Source organism: Myripristis murdjan, chromosome 20, assembly GCF_902150065.1.
Source record: "Myripristis murdjan chromosome 20, fMyrMur1.1, whole genome shotgun sequence".
NCBI lineage: Eukaryota > Metazoa > Chordata > Actinopteri > Holocentriformes > Holocentridae > Myripristis > Myripristis murdjan.
Window position 1 is genome coordinate 19838841 of NC_043999.1, and position 24642 is coordinate 19863482.

Consider the following 24642-nt stretch of genomic DNA (forward strand, 5'->3'; position numbering starts at 1 on the left):
TCCCACAAGTAAAGTTCAGCAATTGATGCCTGTGTCTGAGCATCACAGAATGTGTGGCAAACAAATATCCTAGCACCTTGTGCCTGGTGACAGTTCATGGGAAGTGACACTCTCCAGCTCACATGGGAAGGAAATGTGAAGATGCAAACGTTAAACCAAGACATCATGCCCAAAAGCAATGCTTCTACAGTATACAGTATCTTCTCTCTCTTTCTTGAGTTTACTATTGCTGTAGTAGTCAAAATTCTTAAATGGCTAGTGCTGAGGTCATATTAGGTGACCTCAAGTCTATTTCTTTACAACTATATGGTACTGGAATAATTTCTGTACTGTACAGACACACAAAAACATGGTATGTGACCTTTCCCTGCTTAGACAGGCATAACAAAAATCACACTGGTGTCTCATAGGGGCAAAGAAATTGTATTTGTCCTGAAAATTTAAATCCAGCGAGCCACTGTAGGGTATCGAAGCAGAGGAACTAAGCCATGTTCTGCAGACTAAAAGACAACAACTAGGACAAACGCACACATAAAAAGCTTTGGACCTGAACTTATGTCACACACATAATAAGATTAAAGCTCACTCACTCATCTCTTCTTGCCAGTGTTTGCATATTGTACTGTACATAGAATAATGGCGCATTCGGCTGGTCATTGTAAACTGGCAAACTGGTATATTTATCACATGACAAACTCATATATACAAGGTGAAAGGTTTCTGGGTGCTTATGTGAGAAAAATAAGGACGAATGAAATCTGAGGTAGCAAATTCAACTATGATAAACTATAATAATAACTCTACACTTTCCTCTGGAAACTAGGCCAATATCAACTTACTGCTCAGGTTTCATGATCTTGTTTGCTCAAATGCAACATTTCTGTCATTTATGTGATTTTTGTCTTTATTTTCCCAAAATCAATGGGTAAATGCAGTCATGGCTCATGAAACTGGATATTATCAAAGTAAGCTGGAGTTTGCTGCTTGTACTTCATACTTGGTTTGCTGTTTTGGTGCAATTTTCTTGGGGTAAACTTGTAAGTTTGCCAGTTTACCAGTTTAAGACACTGCCTAAGCATGCCATATGTTCTCCACTCACTAGCAAATCTGTACAAGGTTTATGATAGGGTATCTGATATGTTCAAGAAATTCATGGCTTTTAACCCTCCAGTCCCCACCCCTGAGGTGCAAACCAGCCAATCCAGTGTGCTCTTGGGGGGCACTGGCTCCGCCTCTTGGGGCAGGACATCAGGGGAAGGAACCAATGACAGAACGGGACAGCAGATTTCCTGTTAGGCCAGCTAACACTACAGTTTACCAACCAGTTCGTTTGTGTGTTTGTTTTATCGGAAGCGCCACGGACATGTAGAATAGAATAATAATTATATCAATAGGATTTTCAGTGCAAGACATAAATGGCTACGTATTTTGTCATTATTCTGTTTGTCATTGTTGTTGCTTCTTCTTGTCAATCAACCAACACTGGATACAGCAGTAAAGGGATTTGTCTACATGATAGCAGTCATTTGTGTGTGTGGTGTGGTCACCCTTAGAGGATGACTGAGTCTCCAGACCAGATCGGACTGGGTTAACCTGGACTGTGTTCAGTAAGAGGCAGAGGAGACCCCTCTGCTCCGTTTGTGGTTTTGGTTAAAGGTATAGTTATACCGGTGTGGAGTTCAGAAAGCTCCAGATGCTTTGTGGGTGGAGTCAGGACTCCTGGAAGAGAGAGAAAGAGGCCTCAACCCCTTTTCTTGACCCCGACCCCCCTGGCTCCACTCCTTTTGAGCAGTGTGTCCTTACTTCAGAGGTGAGAGGTGACATTTTAATGGTGAAGATAACAATGTGCCCTGGATAGGGTCTAAAGGGTTGGGGGTGAGAGAATGCCTCATTTTGTGCCTGCTCATCTCCAAAGTGCCAAGAGGATCGAGGGAAGAAGGAGGTACCGCATGAGTTAACCTTTTCTTTCTTTCTTTCCTGTGTCCATCCTCTTCTGTCCCTCTCTCCTCCCCCTCCTCCTCCTCCTTAGCTCCCCCCAGGGTCGGAGCTGTGTCTCTGTGGTGTCCGTGAGTCCAGGGGTGTCTGTGGTTCTTGAAGGGACAGCCTTCGTTGGGCTTCGGCATCCAGGGAAGATACCCCAGTCCCAGCCACTGCCCCAACCCCAGCCCCCATACAAACCCCCGACCCAAAGTCTAAACCCGCCCCTAAGCTTGATGCCACTCCAGTCTGCGACCCCATTGCTGCCCCAGTCCCTAGCTCCAACCCTAACCCTGACCCTAAACCTGAACTTGAACCTATCGCTGGCCCTGGCCCTGAAATGACCCCAGCTCCCGTTCCCAAGCCCAGCTCCAACTCCAGATGTTGCCCCAGGCTGTCAAGTCCAGAGGGGGCGAGCGGCCCTTGGCTGGGGCTTATCAGAGACGTGTCCTGGGGCTGCAGAGACTCAAGTGGCTTGGCTGGGAACTCCTCAAAGTCCTGGGAGTCCAAGATCTACAGGTAAATACAAGAGTGGAGGTCAGTGGATAGGTTGTCTCTGAATGAGCTTGTGCTGGCTTGTGTGAATGACAGCCTGTGGTTGCTTGCATCATTCCTTCCCCAGCTGTGGTTGGGTTTGAACCTATGGTCATCCCTATTTTCATCTTGGTTAGTGCTTGTTGTACTGTTCTTGCTTAAGTTCTAAACAGATTAAATGTTATGTCTTTGTATGGTGGTTGTATTTTCCACAATGTGGTCTTCATGTACTAAATTCACAGAAATAAAAGAAAATAATAATAATGTCACTTCTCTACGTGTTATGAAGTTTTATCATGTTGTGGTAAATGTTATACAAATCAACTCAGTTCTTTGTTGTGCAATATATAATTTTAAAAATAAGTGGAATATGTGTTATTGTGAAAATGTAACACTAATCTTCACACCTGGGCAGTGATTTTAATCTCGAATAATCCTCTTTATAAGTTAATGCGCTTTGAAGAGGTTGGAGGCATAATATAGTGACGTTGTATAGCAATTAATATATAATACATGTATTTTCATGGTAATATTAAACATTGTAGCATTTTATAATGAAGCAAAGTGCTGTATGAGCAGTGCTGTGAAATATTAATGTGATATGCTATTTGCTAAAGTTTCTGATGCTAATATTTAAGAAGTGCTGAAATCACACTCAAATAAACTGATAACAAACAAAATCTCTATATCATCACTAAATATATCATAGTATAAAATATCTTCTTGACATGTTTTTTTTTTTTTTTTTTTTTTTTTTTTTGGTGGTGGTGCATCATTGTAGAATGAATAAAGGCAAAAAACACTGGCTTGCAGCTCTGTGTCACTGTCTTTACGTTGCCTAGAGGATGCCACACAACAAAACTGGCAAAATGGCCAGCTCATTCAATATTTATTTTTTTCTGGGGTTTCATGCTGTCTCATTCACTGTATTTTCTGAAAACCTGGATATTAGTGGCTGTGCTCCATCAGTACCTTCTCAATAGCAAACAACTCAAAGACACTTAGAGATACTTCGCAATGGTCACATCCATCAAGGCAGCAAATCAGAAGCATGCTGAACAGTCATTGTAGGTTCTTAGTGTGTATGCCTTTATGGTTATGCAGGTCACTGACATGCTTATATATCTTTACCTGTGATAGGGAGGCCAGTGTGTCTGTCTCGAGAGGTGTAACAGGCTGAACCAGTCTCTCTCCAGGACCTGGTCCTGGGCCGGGACCAGGGTACGGTGAGGCCTGAGGGGGACACAACATCTTGAGCCTTTCTGTACAGTCCTTAGTCTGCTCAGTGAGGACAGTGAGTCCTCAGTCAAACTGTAAACTTTGCATTAGACAGTCACATTTTTCAAATGACTGTAATAAGCCTGAGGCACATTCCAAAAAGTGTGTATAGCCTTATTCCCCTATTTACTATTACACTTTCAACCTCTAATAATAATAATAATAATAATGTGATGCTTAAATGATCCCTGTAAGGAAATTATTTTTTTCTTCTTGTGCCTTTTCACAAGGAGGTCAAAGGTCAGGATCAGATACAGAGCAGCATTCCTGGATCTGCTATGGATTTAGTGTCTTGCTCAAGGACACTTTGGCACAGTAGATGCTTTTCGACCAGGAGGCTTGAACCTTGTGTGTGTTCATTTATGTGTGGTGTGTCTATGTTGCATGTTTTGGTACCTGAGGTGGTGATGAGACGGTGCTGTAGGCAGGAGGAACCAGAGCCATCTGTCTCTGTAGCAGCTGCATGATTGCTCCAATGTCTGTGGACATACGACTCTCCAACCTACACACACAGCAAATACAGGAGATCAGTGGAGTGCTTTAATACTCAGTTGGTTAGTGTTACATAGACAAGACATTCAGAGGCTGTAAAACAGATCCATAGCTCAATTCGCTCAGCAAAACATCTCTGAAAATTCAAGACTGCACAGAATTATTGATTCATTTTACTTTACACTTTACTTTACTTTGCAAACACTGCGTATCTTGTTTCCCTTTTTCTTTTAGAAATATTGAAAAGATGATTTCTGCACGCATTATGGACATAAGCAATAATAATCCCTTGTAATAGTAATCCCTATTTGGGCAAGCAATCAAGATGTGCAAATAACAACTGACAAGAGCATACAAATCCATACATAGTCTATTAGTAATTAATACTCTTTCCTATACTTATCGCCCTTTTTGTGTTAAAATGGTCTGCTGCATGATTTATATAACACACATGCTTACATTTCATTTTTATTGTTTCTATTACTTTCATTGTTTTTCTATACCTGCTGTTATTAGTTTTGCTGCTGCAATGTTTCCTCATGGGAATCAGTAAAGTTTCATCATATTTGGTGTCTCGCCCCAAAGTCACAATACGAAAATGGATGAATGTGTGTTTTGAGTATTCATATGCATACATACATACAAATACACAGAGCTGCAAGTTTCATTTACAAACAAGCCTGGTGGGCCCTACTTTAATACTACCCGGCACACCCAATCACACACACACACACACACGCACACACACACACACACACACACACACACACACACACACACACACACACACACACACACACACACACACACACACACACACACACACTAATATACTGCTGTCCATACACTGCTGAGCTCTTTTCAGCTCTGTTCAAGTACAATAGACAATGGACTCTAGTCCCGTAGGCGGGGAGGGGGTGGGAGGAGGGTGGAGGTGGTTGTGGTGTTCACTTCTTACACTCCACTACTCCCCATACAAATTCCTCACACACACCTTAGGTCTGCTGACACATCCTACCCGGCAGAGCCAGTTGAGGTGAAATACCAGTCAATCATGCGTTAAAACTCTGAGCACTGAGCCGGAGGCGCAGCCAGCCACAAAACTACAACCCACTACATAGACACAATCCCTGTGATCTCAGCTAGACCTGACGGAGGGCCCTCAGCCAGCTAAAGGCTACAGCAATGGAAAAACCCTTTTTTTCCACTATGATAGAGAGTAGACATTTCCTTCAGACGCAGTCAGGTGAAAGAAAAAGGTTTCCGTCTGTCAGAGGACTGTGAGCAATGCAAAGTTTAAAAAAGCATACTTCAAGACTTGGTTGCTCGAACAACCCGATAGAACAACAACAAACACAGTGCAGCAGCCAGACCAGCACACGCGCTCACACCGAACCGACTCTCAGCCAGACACGCATCCAGACATCCAGACCTGTTGAGCTGTTTCTGCAGCAGATCCAGGCGCGTGTCCAGCTGGCTGCGTTGCTGGCGGCTCAGGCTGTGCAGTGGCGTGTTGAGGGGCTGGGGGGAGGCCAGGCTGCAGCGGGGAAGCTCCTGGTATTGACCGCCCCCCCGACTTTCCCCCCAGAAACTAAAGATGTTGGATACGCCCGAGAATGCACCTACAGGATGCAAGCGGAGAAAATATGAGAGGGTTAGTGTCTGGATGTTTGTGTTTGCGTCTGTTACACTCTGCACAAATAATGCAGAATATTGCTTTTGTCAATTCTATTCTATTCTATTGCATTCTATCATGTACTATTCTACTCTGTCTTACCTGACAGTGCGTTGCAGGTGTTCCCAGTCTTGGGGTCTCCATCTCCTTCATTGTTTTCGTTGAAGTTTAGGGGTGTGGCCTGGGGCTGCAGGGTGTCCAGTGCAGCAGACGAAGGGGCAGGGCATGTCACCACTGACTCCTCCCCCTTTTAGTAGAAATGAATGGTCATTATTAGAGCATATAATATAATCATTGTTATTGTGCCTATGCGATATTCTGCATTCAAATCAAAGCAAAAAAAATAAAATAAAATAAAACAGACAACACAGTAATATTTTTTTTCAGCATGAAAAAGTTGGAAGGGCAGAGCACATAACGGCAAGCCTCTCGTTCAGTATAGAGTTGCAGAATGAGTCTGCATTGCTTAGGGAAGTTTTAACTTTTATAATATTGATTTTCAGAAACAATACTGAAATTTGAAATAAGTTCTGTTAGAGAAAGAGAAGGGATAATAGTCAGAAGTCTTGCTGGGGTGATTATAAGTCGCTGAACTACAGTGAATAAAGCCATAGGGCTGTATAGCCACTGTGAGAACATAAATTAATTTCCTGTCCTTTGTAGCACTCAATCAGCTGTCCATGTTTTTAAAAGAAGAAGTGGAGTTATACCTCATCACCGCTGGAGTGGGAGGACACAGAGCTGTGATGTGCCTCCCAGTCTGGCTTTAGACCCTCATCTTGTTTTTGGTTGCTGGCTGCTTCCTTCCTTCTTCTTCGGACAGGCTTATGGGACTTTTTTATTTCTCCAGCGTTTGCATCATCTGGAAAGTGGGGTGTTAGGGAAGAAAAAAAAAGCATGAGTCACTCCAGCTGGAAGAGAACTACCGTGTCAAAGATGACCAATAGGGATCAATTAGCAATGCTCGGATGGGCAAACTCCATTATCAAATAAATTAGACAGTGTATTTCATTAACCATTTAGACAGACATATAATTTGGAGGGTTTTTTGTGTGACAGTGCAATAAATGGTCTAAATGAAAACTGAGTTAGGGAGGATGGGTTACCTTTTTCCGTACGCCGTCGGAATGACAACTTGCGTCTCCGTAATTTGTTGAATCCCCCACAGTCTGAGTCGTCACTGCTCGGAGAACCTGGAATCATGTTGGTCTGTATGGTAGAAATAAAAAATCACCAACATTATATCGTCTTTCTTACTGGAAGTACTTCAGGGATGCAATTTGTGAAGCCAGTAATGAAATATCTTGTGTTAAAGTGTACATATATGAGGAACACTTTCTGAATATTAAAATAAATATTCATCCTTGGACATTGGTCATATATGAACTTTCATTCACCTTGCCGATCTATTTCCTGCGACTACCTCACACCTCACACCTACAGACTTCCTATTCAGTCACGGTTGGAAGAGAGCTGTGAACCAGGCTGAAAACTCACATCTCGGAGGTTGAAGGTGATTTCCAGGTTGCTCCAGAAGTGGTCGGAGAACTCGGGGTACATGTCCAGCACTTCCAGAACGTCCTCTCTGAGGATCTTGTGGAGGTCGCAGTAGGTCAGAGCCCTCACGTCAGCATTGGACTTACCCGGTCGGGCGTACAGGTTGATGGGCTCGCCGAAGATGTCATTCTTCCCTGGATAAAGAAGGAAGTGGAAAATATTTAGGGCTGGTTTAAAGCACAGGGCATTGGAGCATGGGTCCTCTTGTTACCACTTGCAAGAAATTTCTTGGTAAATCCATTTGACAAAACAAAAGGATGCATGCATAGTCCTGCAGATAAATATTTTGACCTCATAGCATATTTCCTCACACATACTCTTGCTTTCATGTGTCCTTCTTCGTTATCTGTTGCTCTGTAAAGCACCTTGTGAGAAACCTATTGTGGAATAAATTTGCATTGAATTTAGGAGTGTACCAATAATCTATTACTGTAGTATTGTGCTTACAGTAGTGCAGAAAAAGATGACTGAAGGCAACAGGATTAAGACCATTTTCACCAGTAGATGGCACTACCAGCTAACGGGACCAGTAACACAGTTGTTGAAATACAGCACAGCCACTGCATATTCTGTCCAATGCACTTAGCTTCCTTCTGGAGATTATGTGGGGCATTTCAGAGGAATCCCCTTTTACATCAAGATCCAAAGTAATTCATTGTTTAGAGGGAAAAGGACCAGGCAGACCTTGCAGGATATTGGCAGAGCTGGCCTGCTGTGCCCTTTTTAAGTCAAAATCTACAATTGACGTTGTGGGTGTGACTTGTGACTGAAGAAAATAACTGGTGGCTTGCTGATAACTATATAAAGGCCCCTCTGGACTCCATCTGGACATATTGCAGGGCTCAGGGCAGCTGTTCTAGGCCGCCCCGCAGTGGAATAACAAGCTGACTTGGAATTGTTATGAGAATCAAACACACAGTTTCAATTAGAATTGCGGACTATTTGTCCTTTTATCCAGTAAAAGTCTGTTTTTTACGCCTGCTTTTGCCACTGTCATTGTCAAATATGTATTTTCAGGTGAATGAAAAAAAGGAAACAGCAGCGCTACTGATGTCCCTCAAACCACTGGTGCTCATGGATGGTCCCTGTCTCCATACCCTGATGAGGGCGCATCCCAAAATGAGTTGGTGTTTTTTTTTTTTTTTTTTTTATAAATGTGTCTAGCCCTGTAAATGAAGGGCTTTTCCTTTTCAAAACTACCTTGACTGCCTGGACCTGGCTTTTTTTTGGCCAGCTGTCGTTTTGCATTGTCGGGTTCTGCCATTCATATTCTCCACTGTTTCATTTTGATTTTTTTAATCTTTAATTTATTTATTTTTTAAAAACTGAGTGGAGAGAAAAATAATCCCTTATTTATTATTTTTGTTTCATTTTTTTTTTTTTTTTTTAAATATAATTCTTCAATTGCCTTTGTTTTGGCTGTCAAGTGAGTAGCTCAATAAAATATCTCTTTCTAAATAATTTGGCCCTTGTGTTCATCCAATATGCAAAGAAATAAAAATTTGCCACAACAAAAATTTAATATTTCAGTTCAAACTGAGTTTGAGATTACCTTAATGTTCATTTTCCACAGGGTCACTTATCACAAATCATCCTTTATTATGACACAGCCCCAGGAGAAAACACATAAAAGCTGTTTTCTTTTTACCCAAGATGGCGACCACCACGTCTCCTCTGAGTATCTCGATGGATCCCCTGGATATGAAGTAGAGGGCAGTGAGGACGTCCCCGGCGTGAACCAACGTGTCGCCTGGGGGGGCGTGGGTGGTCTTGAACTTCATGGCCAAGGCCCTGAGGCAGCCCTTGGTGGAGCCTTTAAAAGCCTTACAGTTCTGCAGCAAAGTCCTGTTCAGATGGAGGCAGATATCTGCCTGCAGACACTCCGGGAAACCTTTCAGCACCTGAGGAGAGGCAGCAGGATGGAGAAAGGAGAGAAGGGACAGAAAGAAGTGAGAAGGGAGGATAGAAGAAGGGGAAAAAGAGAGGAGCAAGGGAGGTGAGACAACAGATAGAGAGGGAGTACACAGGAATATAGAGAAAAGTTAGAACAAGGACAGAAAAAGGAGGGAAGAGAGAGAGGAGAGAGGATGAGGAAGAGAAAGGGTAATAGGAGGGAAGAGTGGGAGGCAGAGTAAATTGACTGATAGAGAGAGATTATGTAAGCATTGAGTGGCTGATATCTAACATAAAGCTAGTGTAAAATAAATGTCACATTTTATCGACACATTAAAATGAATAATAAAAAAAACGTAGAGCCTCTATAGACTTTATGGTTACTCTCACTATTGGTGATTAGTCAAGGGGCATTAGCCCTTTACAGCTACTACACCATTCTGCAAATCACCACGACAAAACAAAACTACTCGCATCAGCCTCAGCTGTTTCCGATTTTCCACCGTTTAAACAGGCATGCACACAGATCTTTAAGGCTTTGCTGCGAAATTATTAAAAAACATATTTCAGCGGGCCTTGCGTAACACAGCAGGCCTGTAGCTCCAGAGTGTAATTAAAATGAATAATTTGTGCAATTTTAATGAGTCCGCTGCAAGCATGGGAATCCCCAGCTCTTTAAAGCAGCAGGCCATGGGCTTGTCTTGCACCGCTCTGGCTCGCTGCACAGAACGAGGCGCACACAACCTAAAACACCCACACTGTTCAGCCATCAGCTATGTTTCTCCCGCTCCATTTCTCTGTCGCTCATCAATCTCAACCTACTCTCTGCTTATCAGCCATCTGTGGGCTCAGCCTCACCCCCCTTCTCTATTTCAGTCTCTCTCTTTTTCAGTCTCTCTCCATTTCTCTCTCTCTTCATTTATCTCCTGTGTCTTTCTTCATTTCCCACCTCGGTCTTCACTCAGTTCCTCAGTGACTTTTTTTCTTCGTGCCTCATTTCTAGTCCTCTCCACCCCTTTACTTTCTTAGTGCAATTATCTCTCTTTTTTTGGCGTACTTCTTCTTTCCCATTCCCTGCCTTACCGTTTTCCCATTACCATATCACTTGTTTCTTCTTCTATTTAAATCCTCTGCTCACCTTAAACAGACTTCTATCACCCTATCTTTCAAAACACAAAACCTCTTTGAATGTGTCAAAGTCCCAATTAAAAACAAAACATGATAAAGCATGTGCATTCATAGCAAATAATTGGCAAACTGCATCATCTTTCAAAACACAACTCAAAGCTCCCTTTGCGAATTTGCATAATAGCTCACTATTATGTCTCCTTATGCTTGAGCAGTTTTATTAGCTTATCTGATGGAGTCAGGTACAAACCTAAAATCTGCTGAGTCGGCCTTCATAAGCCGGCTGTAACAGTTGCTCTTTTGGCTTCAATTAAATGGTGCATTTAGCAAACATGGAACTGTTGATTTTCAAGGCTATTGTGATATTGTTTTATGTAAATGTGTGCTGTTAAGCTATTATTGTTGCTTACTCGGGTGCTACAACTGTTCTACTGAGCAATGTTTCTGTTTAGTCCAGAAGATTAATGTTTTTAAGTGAGTGTGTGATTTTTTTCTTTTTTTACTTTTGTTTTTACAGCAGCTTGGAGTAATGAACTGCAGGATGCTCACCACTCACCTCTACAGCTTTAACCCCCACCTCAGTGCACATATTGTGTAAACTGAACGCTTTTCTGCAGTGATGGTCTAGTTCGCTGTCTGTTGCACCCTTTGCACTGTATGTCTCCTTACTATGAGTGCCACTGCTGGCTGTTTTGTTACATGAGTTGCATAAGTACAATGTTTCTGTACCAAAGCAATAAGAAAGACTCTGGGATAAAGAGTTTGATGACTTTTTTTCCCTTGAAACTTGATTGATCTCCTTAGGTACGTTGTATTTCCTGTTGCCTCTTCAGTGAGGTCAGAGCTCACTGCGGTTTTCATGTTTTGGACCCCCAAGCCGACTTTCATTAAGCAGTGAACCCAAATGATTTTGCCCTGTGGGGACCAAGCTTATTATAGTTAACTAAAACTAAACTAAAAACTAAAACTAGATGTGGAAAAAAAAACATTTTAGTTAATGGAAATAAAAATAAGAACTAGACTTTAGAAAAAAACTAAAAATAACTGAAATGATTGTGTTCTTTCAAAACTAACTAAACTAAAATAAAAATATACAGAACATGCCTTTAGTTTCATTCTGTCAGTTTGGTCAAATGTGTCACCACAACAACATGAGGAGGCGTTGGTGCTGATGTTTACTGAGACTGGGATGTTGACATTCACAAAGTGTTGGCTTTGGATTGAGATACCTATACTGACAAACAACCCCCATATAACAACAACAACAACAACAACAACAACAACAACAACTAAAACTAATACTGAAACTAATAAAAACTAAACTGAAATGTGCAAACTCAGTCTGGACACTAACAGAAACTAAACTAAATTGAAAACTCAAATTAAAAACAAAACAAAAATAAGAACTAATGAAAACTACAAAACCATAATAACTCTGGTGGGGACCCTGCTATGAAAAGATATTATGGTTTGTGTTAAGTATTAAATCACTGAGCTGTCATACCTGAATACTAACAAACAAATTCAAAGTGGTGAGATTAAAACATGAAGTTAAATCCATTACTCATGCATTTTTTCTATATCATAACAATTTCTAGTGCATTGAATTATAGTGAAATTTAACTCTTCCTCATATGACCTAGGAGCCCTTAAAAGGACCTCTGCGCCTTTCACATTCCACATCACAGTCTTATTATCATTCCTTGCCTCTTCAGGAATGAAAGAGCTTGCAGCTGATTGAATCAGTGGCAGAGACACGCAGCCATGGTCTACATCATCCAATCATCATAATCATCACAGTAAACACTGCCTAATCCAGTCAGCTCATGGCACTGCGCTCCACCGGGCCTTCAACACAGCAACATAATGAGAGAATAGGGGGAGGGGGGTGGGACTGGCAAACAAGTCCCCTCGGATGCTCGTCCATTTGTTTCATGTGTACTTCAGTGAATCACTTATGTTGAAATGAAAGAGGGTTAATATGGTGTAATGTTACGGTTGTGTGTGGGACTCCGCATCCCAAACGAGGTAATTCTGGGCTTCTGGAATCAAGAAATAGGTGCTGGCTGGTTGAATGTTCTGCCTGGCAATTTGAAAGGAAGCTGGACAGTTGGCTGAGGTTGTGTGCAGAGATATTTACAGAAGAGCTCCTTTTATAAAGCTGGACCTTCTTAGAGCTGAGTTTATGAAACAGTATACAAAGCACTGACATACTGTACTAGAAAAAAATGAACAGCTTCAAATCAATAACGGTGCACAGGTCAACACTAGGCACGAAACATCAAGCACCCTTGAATACACACATATAGACCCATATATCCAGGTCAAATGTAATACAGTATGCTGTATTGTATGCTTTGTAGGCTTTATCAAGTCTAAGAGTCAGTGGATGTCAAGTGTGATGCCACATTCATGATCACCAGTGTATGTGTGTGTGTGTGTGTGTGTGGGTTGTCCTATACAGTGTGACTAACAGAGTTCATGTTGAGCTTCACGGTATACAAACATGCATGCTGAAAGCACTGTGTGTGTCCTGTGACAGGTATGACTCACAGTGGTCACATTGAGGCCATAGTATGTGCCTGTGTGTGTGTGTGTGCATATGCGAGAGAGAAAGACTGGGTGTTTGAGCAGCAGCACTCACAGCGTTCATGTCTATGCCGTTGGTGTAGGACCAGGCGTGCTGAAAGTACTCCTCCAGCCTCTGCCTGAGCGGGTTGGGGATCTGGTGGAAACGAATGAACTCCCTGACTCTCAGCATCTGGGTGTGGTAGCGGGCCGTCCCCGAGTATAACCGCTGGATGATGGCCGACACATTCCCAAAGATACTTGCGTACATCAGGGCTGGGGGAGAGAGGAAACAAGGAAGATTTTGGAGGTGTGAGGAGTAAGGAGGGAGAAAGGAAGGTGAAGAAGCAGTGTGGGAGAGAATGAGGTCGGGGTGGGAATGAGAAAGAGAAAGAGAGAGAGAGAGAGAGATACATGAACAGTGAGTATAGGGACACAACGGCACGTCATACATACATTGACATGACCTGACACATTTCTCACTGGCTGTTTTCCTACCAACATATTATGATTTGTGACACCCTTAGGAGGGAAATAACGTGACAAAGGCAAGAAGGAGAGATATTGACAGAAAGAGAGAGCCAGAGAGAGAAAGAGAAAACCTTGGGCACATCACAGTGGTACAGCACCAAAGACATTAACACTCATAGTTTAATGACAGGAGGACGTAACATTTGCACTGCGTATGATGTCCGGATGTCTGCCATGTACCATTTGGTGTGTGCCTTCCATAAAAAAAAAAAAAAAAAAAAAAAAAAAAAAATATATATATATATATATATATATATATAATATAACATAACATATTCTTCTACATTGATCACAAGTGCAGCATTTTAAAGCATTACCTCATGCTGTAGAGACTGAGCAAATACCACACCATGAAACACTTCATAGCAATGCAGTGCAATTAATAACATTAACATTAATAAAGCCTTTAGATATGATTTCAAGACATATCAAGGTTATATAGTACATGAGATGATATTTATGATGCTTTGGATAGCTCTTATTGTAGCACAGTAGGGTTGCAAAAGTGTTTTGATTTGGATTAAGTGATACTGAATTTCTCTTTTTCTTTTTTTACTTTTAAAAATGTTATTTCAAAAATGGACTGACTACCTCATAAAAAACAGACACACTTTCACAAAATGAGGGATAGGCACAAATGAAAACAAAGTGCAGTACTTTGAAACTAGGCAGCAGTCCTTGTTCGAGGACAAAATGGGTATATATAGCATCCGTATCATGAACTGTGTCTTTATTTGTTGTGGTCACACCTGCCCACTCGCCCTTGCATTTGCTAAGTCCTTTTTAAAGCCTGCTACAACTTTTTATTTCTGTGGTGTCACTTGAAGGTGGGGGCCCTGGGTCATTTTAAGAGCCACCCCCTGTGCATGAAACAGTCCTCTGGAGAACTGCAGAGGTACAGTAGCAGTTTGAGTGATCTAAAAAGGTTTTGTTTCAGCCAAAGGAGAGAGTGTACTGTGTCGTATGTCCTGTTGTCATGTTGGATCCTTACAACCTCTCAGCCGCTGTCAGTTCTCATCACTGTCCGCATCACCCACTGGAACCACTGTGTGTGTGTGTGTGTATGTGTGAGTGTGTTTTCGTGTGTTGGTTGCAACTGACACAATACATTTCCAAGTCTTCCTGATGGAATCCTGTCCAGGGAACTTGTAGCAGTGACACAAATATTTTAAGAGCAATATTTTAATCCAGACTAGACATGAACTAGTGAATTTCAGAACAAGCGTCATCATGATATGCATTTTAGATGACTTGTATTACTTTGATAGTACACTTCCACTTTGAGCAGAATATTTCATAACAACATTTGATTTTGGAAAAGTGTGAACGACAGTCAGTTACTATATATCATGCTCTTATGTGTTGCGATGGAAAGAAAAACAGAAACAAACAAACAACAACAACAAAAAAAAAACACAATTGATGTTTTTGATAATATATCTATCTATCTGAAAAATCAAGAAAATAATTGCTTCATCTTATCTTCCAAAAACTGCAAATGACTTTTGCAACTTTGCAGCTCTTCAAGCCACCTGTAGGTCAAGCAATATATTCCAAAAAACCTCTGCTAGTTTGATTTAACTTTCTTGGAATACCAAGTAAGTGTTCACTTTATCAGGGCAATTCAACTTGGCAGTCACAGACTCATATTGCTGAATACTGAATTGCAATTCAGATGCTTCCCCGTCATGGTCCAAACTTTTTGAAACATTTGCAATGCCGTATCCAGAAAACTGCATGCTTTTAGCACCAATGTCGGATAAAACAAAGCATGACAAACTATTTGTAAATAATGACTTGCATTTTAAAAGACTCACAGTACTTTGACAGTACACTTCCACTTTAGACGAGCAGAATATTTCATAACAACGATGGGAATTTTACTGCCCTGTGGTTCCTTTTCTTGCAAGGTTCATGCAAAATTATCTGGATGACAGCAATATTAGAATGAAATTTAATGGCCAGTTCATGAAGACTGCAGCCACACACCTGTCTTGGCTTAGTGCATCAAACACGTCAGTTTCATCTTTGTTTTACTATTGTGATGTAAGTATGGATTTCAAGTGCAAGTATTTTAAACAGTACATTCCTTAAAATCAGTGTAATTAATTTCATTGGTTCTTGGTATCATGCCTTCCTCTAGTTGCCTAGTAACTAGTAGAATATGTAATGCAGCACATTACCTGGCCTGAATTGCACAAAAACAGCCATTCAATTACTGTTTAGATGACAACCATTCCATTACTGTTTAGATGAGAAACTACTTTCAAATGCCATAATCATTTTGTCATCCTGCGGTTTGCCTTATCAGTGGTGACCGGGCCCTGCCAGCCTGCAGAGGAAATTATTTCATGGAGAGGAAGCCGAGTTGATAAGCATATTCACACTGAAAGGGGATATTACAATCCCCTGCTGATGGAGGTTATTAAGGAATCATTAGCTGATATCTCTTTTATAATGAAAGACATGATCTATGGCTTCATCCACAATGCTGTATGTATTAGCAATGTAATAGTGAAGTGAGTTGTATGAAAATAAATAAATAAATGAACAAATGAATGAATAAATAAATAAATAAATGTCAAGAGGTATTCAAAGAGCAGCATTCGTTCCCACATCATGATTTGATTTTAGAAAGGCACGAATGACGTCAGTTACTACATATCTTGTGCTCTTATCTGTTATGATGTAAACCCAAACAAAAAACAAAAAACACAGTTGATGTTTTCATTAATATATTCATATCTGTTTTAATAACCACTGAAAAATCAAGAAACAATTGTGTTATCTTATCTTTCAAAAACTGCAGATGGCTTCTGCAATTTTGCAGCTCTTCAAGCCACCTGTGGGTCAAGTAATATATACAAAAAAACCTGTGATCTAACTTTCTTGGAATACCAAATAAGGGTTGATTCTATCAGGATGACTCAGTTGGCCATTTGTCAGTCACAGACTAATATTGTTGAATACTGAATTGCAATTCAGAAGTTTCCCTGTGAGGCTCCAAACTTCTTGGTAACTTGCAACACATAAACAAAGCCTGACAAACTATTTGTAAAAATGACTAGTCTGTCCAAATTGCTATCTTAACAAGTAATTCTGTGTGAGTATTAATATGTTGAAACAAGGCAGAATGAGGCAGATCAGCCAATTAGTATCAGTAAAATGACCTCTGATTCAAGAAATTCTGGAAACAATTAATTAGGTATTACCTTATCCTACTGGTAGATTATTTCACTTGCGTTAAGAAAAACAAAATTTTAACACTGAATATGAGACTGAATGACTTGTTAATATGAAGCTTTTTTTGCAGTTAATTAGGCTATTTACTTTCTTCAAAATATTCTCTGCCCAGGTTTGAAGACTGAAGGAATATCTACTTTTGTAAAATACCGATCTAGTACTTACATCCTATGAGCATGACACAGATGCTGAAGATCTTCTCAGAGTTAGTGTTGGGGGAAACATTTCCAAATCCCACACTGGTCAGACTGCTGAAGGTGAAGTATAGAGCTGTGACGTACTTGTCTTTGATGGAGGGTCCCGAACCTGGCATGGAAATTTGTTTGAAAGATGTTACATAAATACTGCAAAAGGCCCCATGTCCCACTGAAAAAGACTACCATTCATAAACCAAACCATATCAAAAGGAGATTATTGACTTGGAGGAAGACTATTTATTTCTACCACTGTGAATTTAGCCACTTTCTCCAATTCTGTTGCTCAGAGTTTCTTAAAGCTCCAGCATCCCTGTAGTTATTACAAGTACCACAGGTATTTTTATTCTGAGTACCTGGGATGGAGTCGTTGTAGTGTTTCCCCAGTTGATCTCCCAGTGAATGGAGCCAACCAATAGAGCCGTTCCTCTCTACACTGCCGATGGCATACCTAGACACAGTGGAGACAGTTATGTCAGCAAAAATTCATTTAACAGGAGAGCAGCAGAAAGGACTAGAGACATAGAGGGACCATAGTACAAGTGCTCTAACCAGAAATTACAACATGGCTCCCTACTGGTGCATTGATAAAACATTTCAGTGTATGTCAGCTGTGCTCCTCCGGTAATAAATCATTAATTATACTCACACTGATATTAATATTGTACAGTTTAACTTTAATTAATTAAATATTGTGTTACAGAGCCTCTCCTATGAGTGAGGAAAAATCCACCGGCTGAGAAAAAGTAACACAAAGTCCTCTGAAGTGGAATAATAACTATAATTGTAACATTGGTAACATTAGTTGTTTCAGTTGGGATGACATCTTTCCTCGTTGTATTTAGTATTATAGCATTTGTCAGATATATGTCAGATAGGGAAGAAGAGAAACACAGACCATCCTAGGAGTGTTTGTATGTCAATGATCAATTATAATCCAGTCTGGTGCTCAAAATCAGGGAATTGATTAGTGTTGTTTGAATGCCAGCAACTTGGATCAAACAGTAAATGTGAATGGATCTCAGAATTTTCTTTATCCTGTTCTGCTCATTAGTTGGATGGGAATTACCACATCAGGACAACTCAGGTAGTGTCGGCTCGGTGGTGAGTAATCACTGGTGGAAATCCCAGGGGGTCCAGGTGGTGTCATTGCACCCGGGCCTGTGGGTAATAGAGGCCTATGCAATCCCACGACTGCAATTCACGACTTGTAAATTCCACATCAATCACCTTGACTGAGTACTGGTGAGTAGAGACGATATTTTGTGTTGGTTAGTGTCCGTTTGTGTTTTCTGAGGCTGCATCCGGCCTCCGTGGTGGACAATGTACGTGTTTTCTGAAGCTGTAGGACCTGTCAGCAATTCTTGAACCCAGCTCATCATCACCCTCTCCTGGGACTGGCAATAATAGAAAAACACACTGAAATCGACTTATACTTTCCTGTGACTGTCTACACCTTCTGCCAGTCATATTTCAAACCTCACCCATTTGTTCCTTCATGTAGTTAAAATAAATCATTAATACTATTTTAATCTGGCAAGCCTCGGTTTGGCATTTCCCCCGACATAAGACAAAATATATTTGTCAATTGTGAGGAACATGCTGTGGGTGGGCTGAAAAATTGGGAGAAAGCCAATCGGAGCTGACTTTCTGCCAGCTCTGGAGCGGATGTAGAAATCATTACACCCACATTATTGCTCCCTAAGTCCCATCTGATCCATCAGGCGATCGTATAGCTTTGTACCAGATGCAGGCCAGCCAGTGAGCGATGAGGGCGAAGGTGCACATGAGGAGGAAGAGGACAGCCGCGCCGTACTCCGAGTAGCGATCCAACTTCCGGGCCACACGGACCAATCGCAAGAGACGGGCCGTCTTCAGTAGACCAATCAGGGTAGTGGTCTGGGTGGGGACAGAGAGAGGGAACCACAGACAGAGAGACAGGGAACAGTAGAGATGAAGCATTGTTAACCAAGTGGACAATAATGTACAATAATGTACAAAAGGCAGAAAATAAAGTCCCTGGGCTGTGCTATCTCCTCACATCGTTTCCAAACACCTTGCTGTCTGGAGGTGGAGCAGCCTGGCCGTGTCCTGACGTGATTCACTGTTGTGGAGGTGGTAAATCCTGACTCCTACTTATTACTCTGGGCTGTCTACTCACTACGTGCATTCCCTCTCCTTTACACTTGCATTCAGCTGGCCCCCACTGCGTCCATACAACAAATAAATAACAGGACGATTACTGCGCTGGCAGAGAGCCTAGTTCTACTGTGTGCGTGAGTGTGTGTGTGTGTCCTCACAGTAAATAATGGTTGTCCACTAAGGAAAATCTCCAGTTTCTTGGCTCAGTGGCCCCTTCCGGACAGCATCAATGAAGTGAACCTTGGCAGAGCTTTTCCCTGAGCAATATTTGCAAGTTGAGGTGTTTCCCCATTCATCATTTTTGGTTTGGAAGATGACTTAATCTCTATAAATAATGTACGTTTTCATTACTTACAAGTTTTGCTTTACTTAAATATGCATTTCAAGAGCCACTTACTCTGTCAGTGGAATTATCCCGTGCTGGGCTTCGGTGCTCAGTGATCCTGCCAACCTATAAGCCTCTGTCATTTTCATCCTCTTTATGTGGGGAATATCCTCAGAGGAGTCCTTCACCTACAATGCAACTCGCTCCCTCCCATTCCCACAGCCCTCGCTTTTACCTTTCCTTCCAGCCACACGCCGTCCATCTCTTTCATTCAGCACATTATCAGACTGACATTATTAGCCTGATCCATGTGCACGTTTGACCTTTAATCCTTGTACATCCCCATCAGTCTACCTAGGCTGAACCATTGCTGCTATTTGTATGCCACCCAAGGTTATTGTATCTTGCAGGATGCATTTTCTGGTGTGCAATAGACATATCTCATTTTGATGCTTCGACATGGCACATTACAAAACAATTTTCCCTATGGGGACAATTAGGTTATGAGACAAAACAAAATGAAACCATCTTCGCCTCTCTCTCTCCTTCTCATTCCTTTTGCTCCGCCTTTCTCACACCCCCTCCTCTTCCTTCCCTCAATCTGACCATTCGTTATCTCCTTTCCACTCCAATAGATGCAGATGAGATGGCAATGCAGATGAGATGGCAGACACCATGTCAAACACACTACATATTTCTCTCATCTTTCTCCCTCTATCTCTTCATTCCTCCATCTCCTGGTCACGGTCTTTACCTCTTCCGCCTTCCCTCCCCTTGGTTTCCCTCCTCTCTCATGACCGCCCTGCAGTTTTAATTATTATTAACAAGTCAAGTTGGTGGCTGACCCATGCCAGCACAGAGCCAGTTTTCCCTCTCATCCAACTTTCTCCACCAGTCACTTTCCCTGCCTCTATCCTTCCGTACCTCCTCTCCATTGCGGTAGATGAGCAGGTCGAAGGGAATGGCAGCCACCATGTCGATGAGGAACCAGCCTTTGAAGTAGTGGACAGCGATCCGCAGAGGGTGGCTCACCACCTCGTCGTTAGCATTCACATATGTGGTCCTGAGGGGAAGAGTGACAATGATACCGAGATCAAAACAGCTTACCCTGGAGTATTACTACAGATGGCACTCACTGTGATGAAAACTTCTATGACTATGACTGTTTCCACCACTATTACTGCTAATATTACAACTAACAGTACTATTGCTATTACCAATACTCTTATTACCACCATGACTACTATTGCTATTAATACCACTACTACTGCTACTATTACCATATTATGACTAACATTTCTATTAGTAAAATCACCTCTACTGCTATGACTATGACTGTTACTGTGACTCTTACAATAATACTTGGTAATAACACTACTATGACAATTATTATTATGAATGCTAATGTTATTAGTACTATTACTACCATTGCTGCCAGTGCTATCACTACTACTACCACCTCTACCATTGCATTTGCTACTGCTACATTCACTACTACCAAAAGTACTAATACTGGTCAGCCTTTTATCTTGCACTGCAAAAAAACCTCCATCTCAACAAGTTATCTAGACTCATATTCTGTCTTAAAATCTTGCTTTATTCCAAGAGTTTTTCATGTATTTTGAAGGAAAACAAATTTTAAGACAGCAAAAAATCTCCAGTGTTGTTGGTTATTGTGTCAGCAATAACCAACGACACTGGAGATTTTTTTATAGTGCTGGGTCATTGACATATTTCTCCAAATGTTCCAACATCTAGTTGGGACATTTGGTAGTTGGTATATTGTTGCATTTACTAGCACTGCTACAACCACTACTACTGCTACTACTATCAGCAAAACACATTTTCACAACAGCAATAACTATGAAACTCTGCCCTTGTGGCTGAGTTCAGACCTGAAGTTGATGAGGATGTCGATGATGAACATGATGTCCACTATGAGGTCCACCACGTTGAGAGGAGAGCAGGAATAACCACAGCTCTGCATGGCTACCTCTTCCTGAGAGGAGATGAGAGGAGAATACAGAAGATAAAGGAGGAGAGGGGGGAGAATTATAATCTAACATTTTACTGTTCTAAAAATAGGACAGTTCTGCCTGGCTATCTCTTCCTAATGGATTAGCATTAAGGGTTTAAAACTAATTTGCATATGTATACAGACAAAATATGAAAAAGTGACACAAAAAACAACAAGGCTAGGAGCCAAGTCTTAGGAAGAGGCGTAGAGCTTTAAACCATAAAGCCAGATATGTAAATGCCCCAAGATGCACTGAATGATCCGATCACAAAAACAACTGACCCAGCTGGCCACATTAATAAAGTGTAAAAGCAATGCAATGCACATAACAACAAGGGGAACAGAAATAACCTTTCAGCTAGGATGCACATTAAAATCAACTGTAGCCAAGATGGCAGGCAGTTCAGATAGAGACATTAATCAAATGTGGATTGGCAGTTTTTCTCATGCGCAGGGAGCAAAGGAGACAACGTGTTTACTGTCTGTTTTAAAGGACAAAAATAAGTGATGTACGCAGCAATCTGCAATTCGGCGAGGGAAAGACAAATCAGACAGAGCAACCAGAGATGGATTAATGTCAGGTCTAAATTAAATTCAGCTAAGTCATAGCTGGAAACATTCCAGATAACAGCACCATGATAATGCCAGGTGGAAAGGGGCAGATATGACGTAGTCACTGATGCAGAAAGAAGCGTCTGTGTGGATGTAAGCTTGTATTATTGTGTGTATGTATGCGTTTCATAAGTATGTGTTAAGATATACTGGCCCATTGAGCAGGAGGACAACAAAGTTCAAAGCTGTGTCTCCCATGAGTGATTTCATAGACCTCATTAATGGTGAGCTTCTCTTTTTGCCCTCTGTTTGGGTGGCAGGGGCGTTATATCAAGTTATGATGACTCAGGGGAGCAAACCGGACACTATGATTGGGGGCAGCCTTGTTAAACCACTGGACCATCCTGCCATCACTCCTGTGCCTGCATCTGTGTCCACCCAGTATTAAGTGGGTGTTTAAGCTAAGGTTACTCTATATTCAAAGGACTTTTGAAGGCCAATACTAATATTGGCATTTTGGATTTAAAATATCGATGCCTTAAATATTCAATATCTTCTTATTTGAGCATTTTCTTGCCCAAAAATAAAGCACAAATTTAACAGATTCAGTATTTCCCTGACATTCTTCTATCATGGTGAAGTGGGAAAGCCTCTGAAAGAGCACTTAGAGCATCATGTGACAGTAAAACTCTCCATTCAAAATTGTACAAATGGAAATCTTTAATGCGAGTTAACAGCCTCTTAAGGCTGAGTGAAGCAGCTGTCACTGCAGGTTTTACAGGCTGTCACCCCATAGACTCTTGAGTAAAATACCCTCCCACACCACACTAGAGTGATATTTATGGATGGGGCAGGGTGGAGGGGATGACCTGGGAACAGTCTCCACCACAGTGGCAGTAGATGACATTGACTGCCTGGTAGCAGACTTTATAGGAGGAGATAGTTCAGGCTCTTAACCATATATTGGTATTTGCTACTCCATACGAGTGCAATAGATCCTACACAAGAGCTCCCCTCAGCGCTGTATGTTTGTTAACACACCTGGTAGGTGAAGCCATTGTATACATCGATGCACACTGGTTTTACTGGTTTTATTGGTTTTTTGCACATTGTTTTTTTTTTGCACATTGGGTACTTAGATCTTTAGATCTCGAGGGTCATCTTTTATTCTTTATTTTTGATTTACTATTCTTTATTTTTGATTTACTTAATCTTGTACTCTGTGGATACTGCTGAAAACTGTGAATTTCCTTCGGGATGAATAAAGTATCTATCTATCTATCTATCTAGTGATACAGAATCCAACTCCATGAGCAAGAGGGCTGGAAAAAAGTGTCTAATGAATCCCAAATAAACATGTGTTGTGGGTCCTTCAAAAAAAAAAAAAAAAAAATCTTCTATGAGTCACTGCTCAAGATCATGGATTTGCTGGGCCAGATCCATTTCATTCATTTTGGAGAACCTGTTCTGGTGAAGCGCTTCTGGACAAGACAAACTTGGGTGATCTATTACATGAGTATATAGAGTAAGCAGTAACTACCACTATATGGGTAAGAACCTGAACTATCACTTCAACCACGTTTTGGGGCGATTGGCCAGTTGGTGGTCATACTTGTTCAGTGATTTGAACATAGATACCAAAATCAATCATCCATGTTCCCCTGGTAGATTGTTTGCTCTGGTGGTAGCTTCAGGCTGACATATTATCATACACTATGTTGTATGCTAAAGCTCTAAAGTTACTGGGAAAATCTTTGTAAAAGGTATTTGGCCACACTTTGCAGAGAAGAAATTGTACACAGAATAATTTAAAAAATAACAAGCCAGTTTGAACAACAGGAAATACTTTATCTGTTTCCACAGGAAGTGAAGGTTTTGGGAGATGGGAGACTGCTGTGCACCTAAAAATCACTGCACAGTGAATGAATACATGGCTCCTCAACTGAAATAGCTCTAAAAATAAATGAGGCTACATCAGCTACTCATTACCAAAAGGTCAGTCTTTTCATTTTGGATAATGATAATTGCCTTCTATCACTCAACAAGCCACAATCAGGCAATCTACTGGGGAAACATGGATGATTTTGGTGTCATCATCAATTAACAATTATGCTGAGCAGCAGACAAATCCCCAAAAACCTGAATAATGACTGAACCCTGGTTGAAACCCACCTGGTCGTTGAGGAGGAAGGCAGCGGAGTAGGGCGTCAGGATGGCGGTGTAGATGACCAGCAGCAGGATGAGCCAGTCCCACACGGCTTTGAAGGGGCTGTAGTGCAACACCGTCCACTTGTGGATGCGAGGGGCCTGGAGCTTGTACTCTGGCAACACATCGGCACCCAGAGACAGCACCTGGAGAGAGAGAGAGAGAGGGAGCACGAATTAGAATGAGAGAGATAAAAAGGAGAACTTTCAAAAGAGATGGGTAAGAGAGGGCATGGAGGAGAGTAGGGAAAGAGATGGAAAGGAAGGGAACAGGAAGTAAGCAGGAAGGAGGGAGAGAAGAGAGGAAGTTAAAGGAAAGGGGAACTTATTA

The 24642-nt window shown here is 41.4% G+C and overlaps 1 protein-coding gene across 1 annotated transcript in view; it reads right to left on the reverse strand.

Moving 5' to 3' along the window:
- Window positions 1-2005: 2005 nt before the first annotated feature.
- Window positions 2006-24642, reverse strand: part of kcnh2b (potassium voltage-gated channel, subfamily H (eag-related), member 2b) — a 270945-nt gene continuing 248308 nt past the window's right edge. The window contains exons 7-23 of the mRNA XM_030079595.1: window positions 24279-24458; window positions 21433-21536; window positions 20462-20600; window positions 18815-18969; window positions 17427-17521; window positions 17042-17182; window positions 13179-13378; window positions 9162-9414; window positions 7454-7647; window positions 7063-7165; window positions 6667-6818; window positions 6059-6203; window positions 5714-5903; window positions 4186-4291; window positions 3643-3744; window positions 2175-2490; window positions 2006-2114 (exon numbers count right to left, since the gene is read on the reverse strand). Of these exons, the coding sequence (XP_029935455.1) occupies window positions 2026-2114; window positions 2175-2490; window positions 3643-3744; window positions 4186-4291; window positions 5714-5903; window positions 6059-6203; window positions 6667-6818; window positions 7063-7165; window positions 7454-7647; window positions 9162-9414; window positions 13179-13378; window positions 17042-17182; window positions 17427-17521; window positions 18815-18969; window positions 20462-20600; window positions 21433-21536; window positions 24279-24458 (2664 nt within the window). The 3' untranslated portion in view covers window positions 2006-2025. The remainder of the gene's footprint in view (window positions 2115-2174; window positions 2491-3642; window positions 3745-4185; window positions 4292-5713; window positions 5904-6058; window positions 6204-6666; window positions 6819-7062; window positions 7166-7453; window positions 7648-9161; window positions 9415-13178; window positions 13379-17041; window positions 17183-17426; window positions 17522-18814; window positions 18970-20461; window positions 20601-21432; window positions 21537-24278; window positions 24459-24642) is intronic.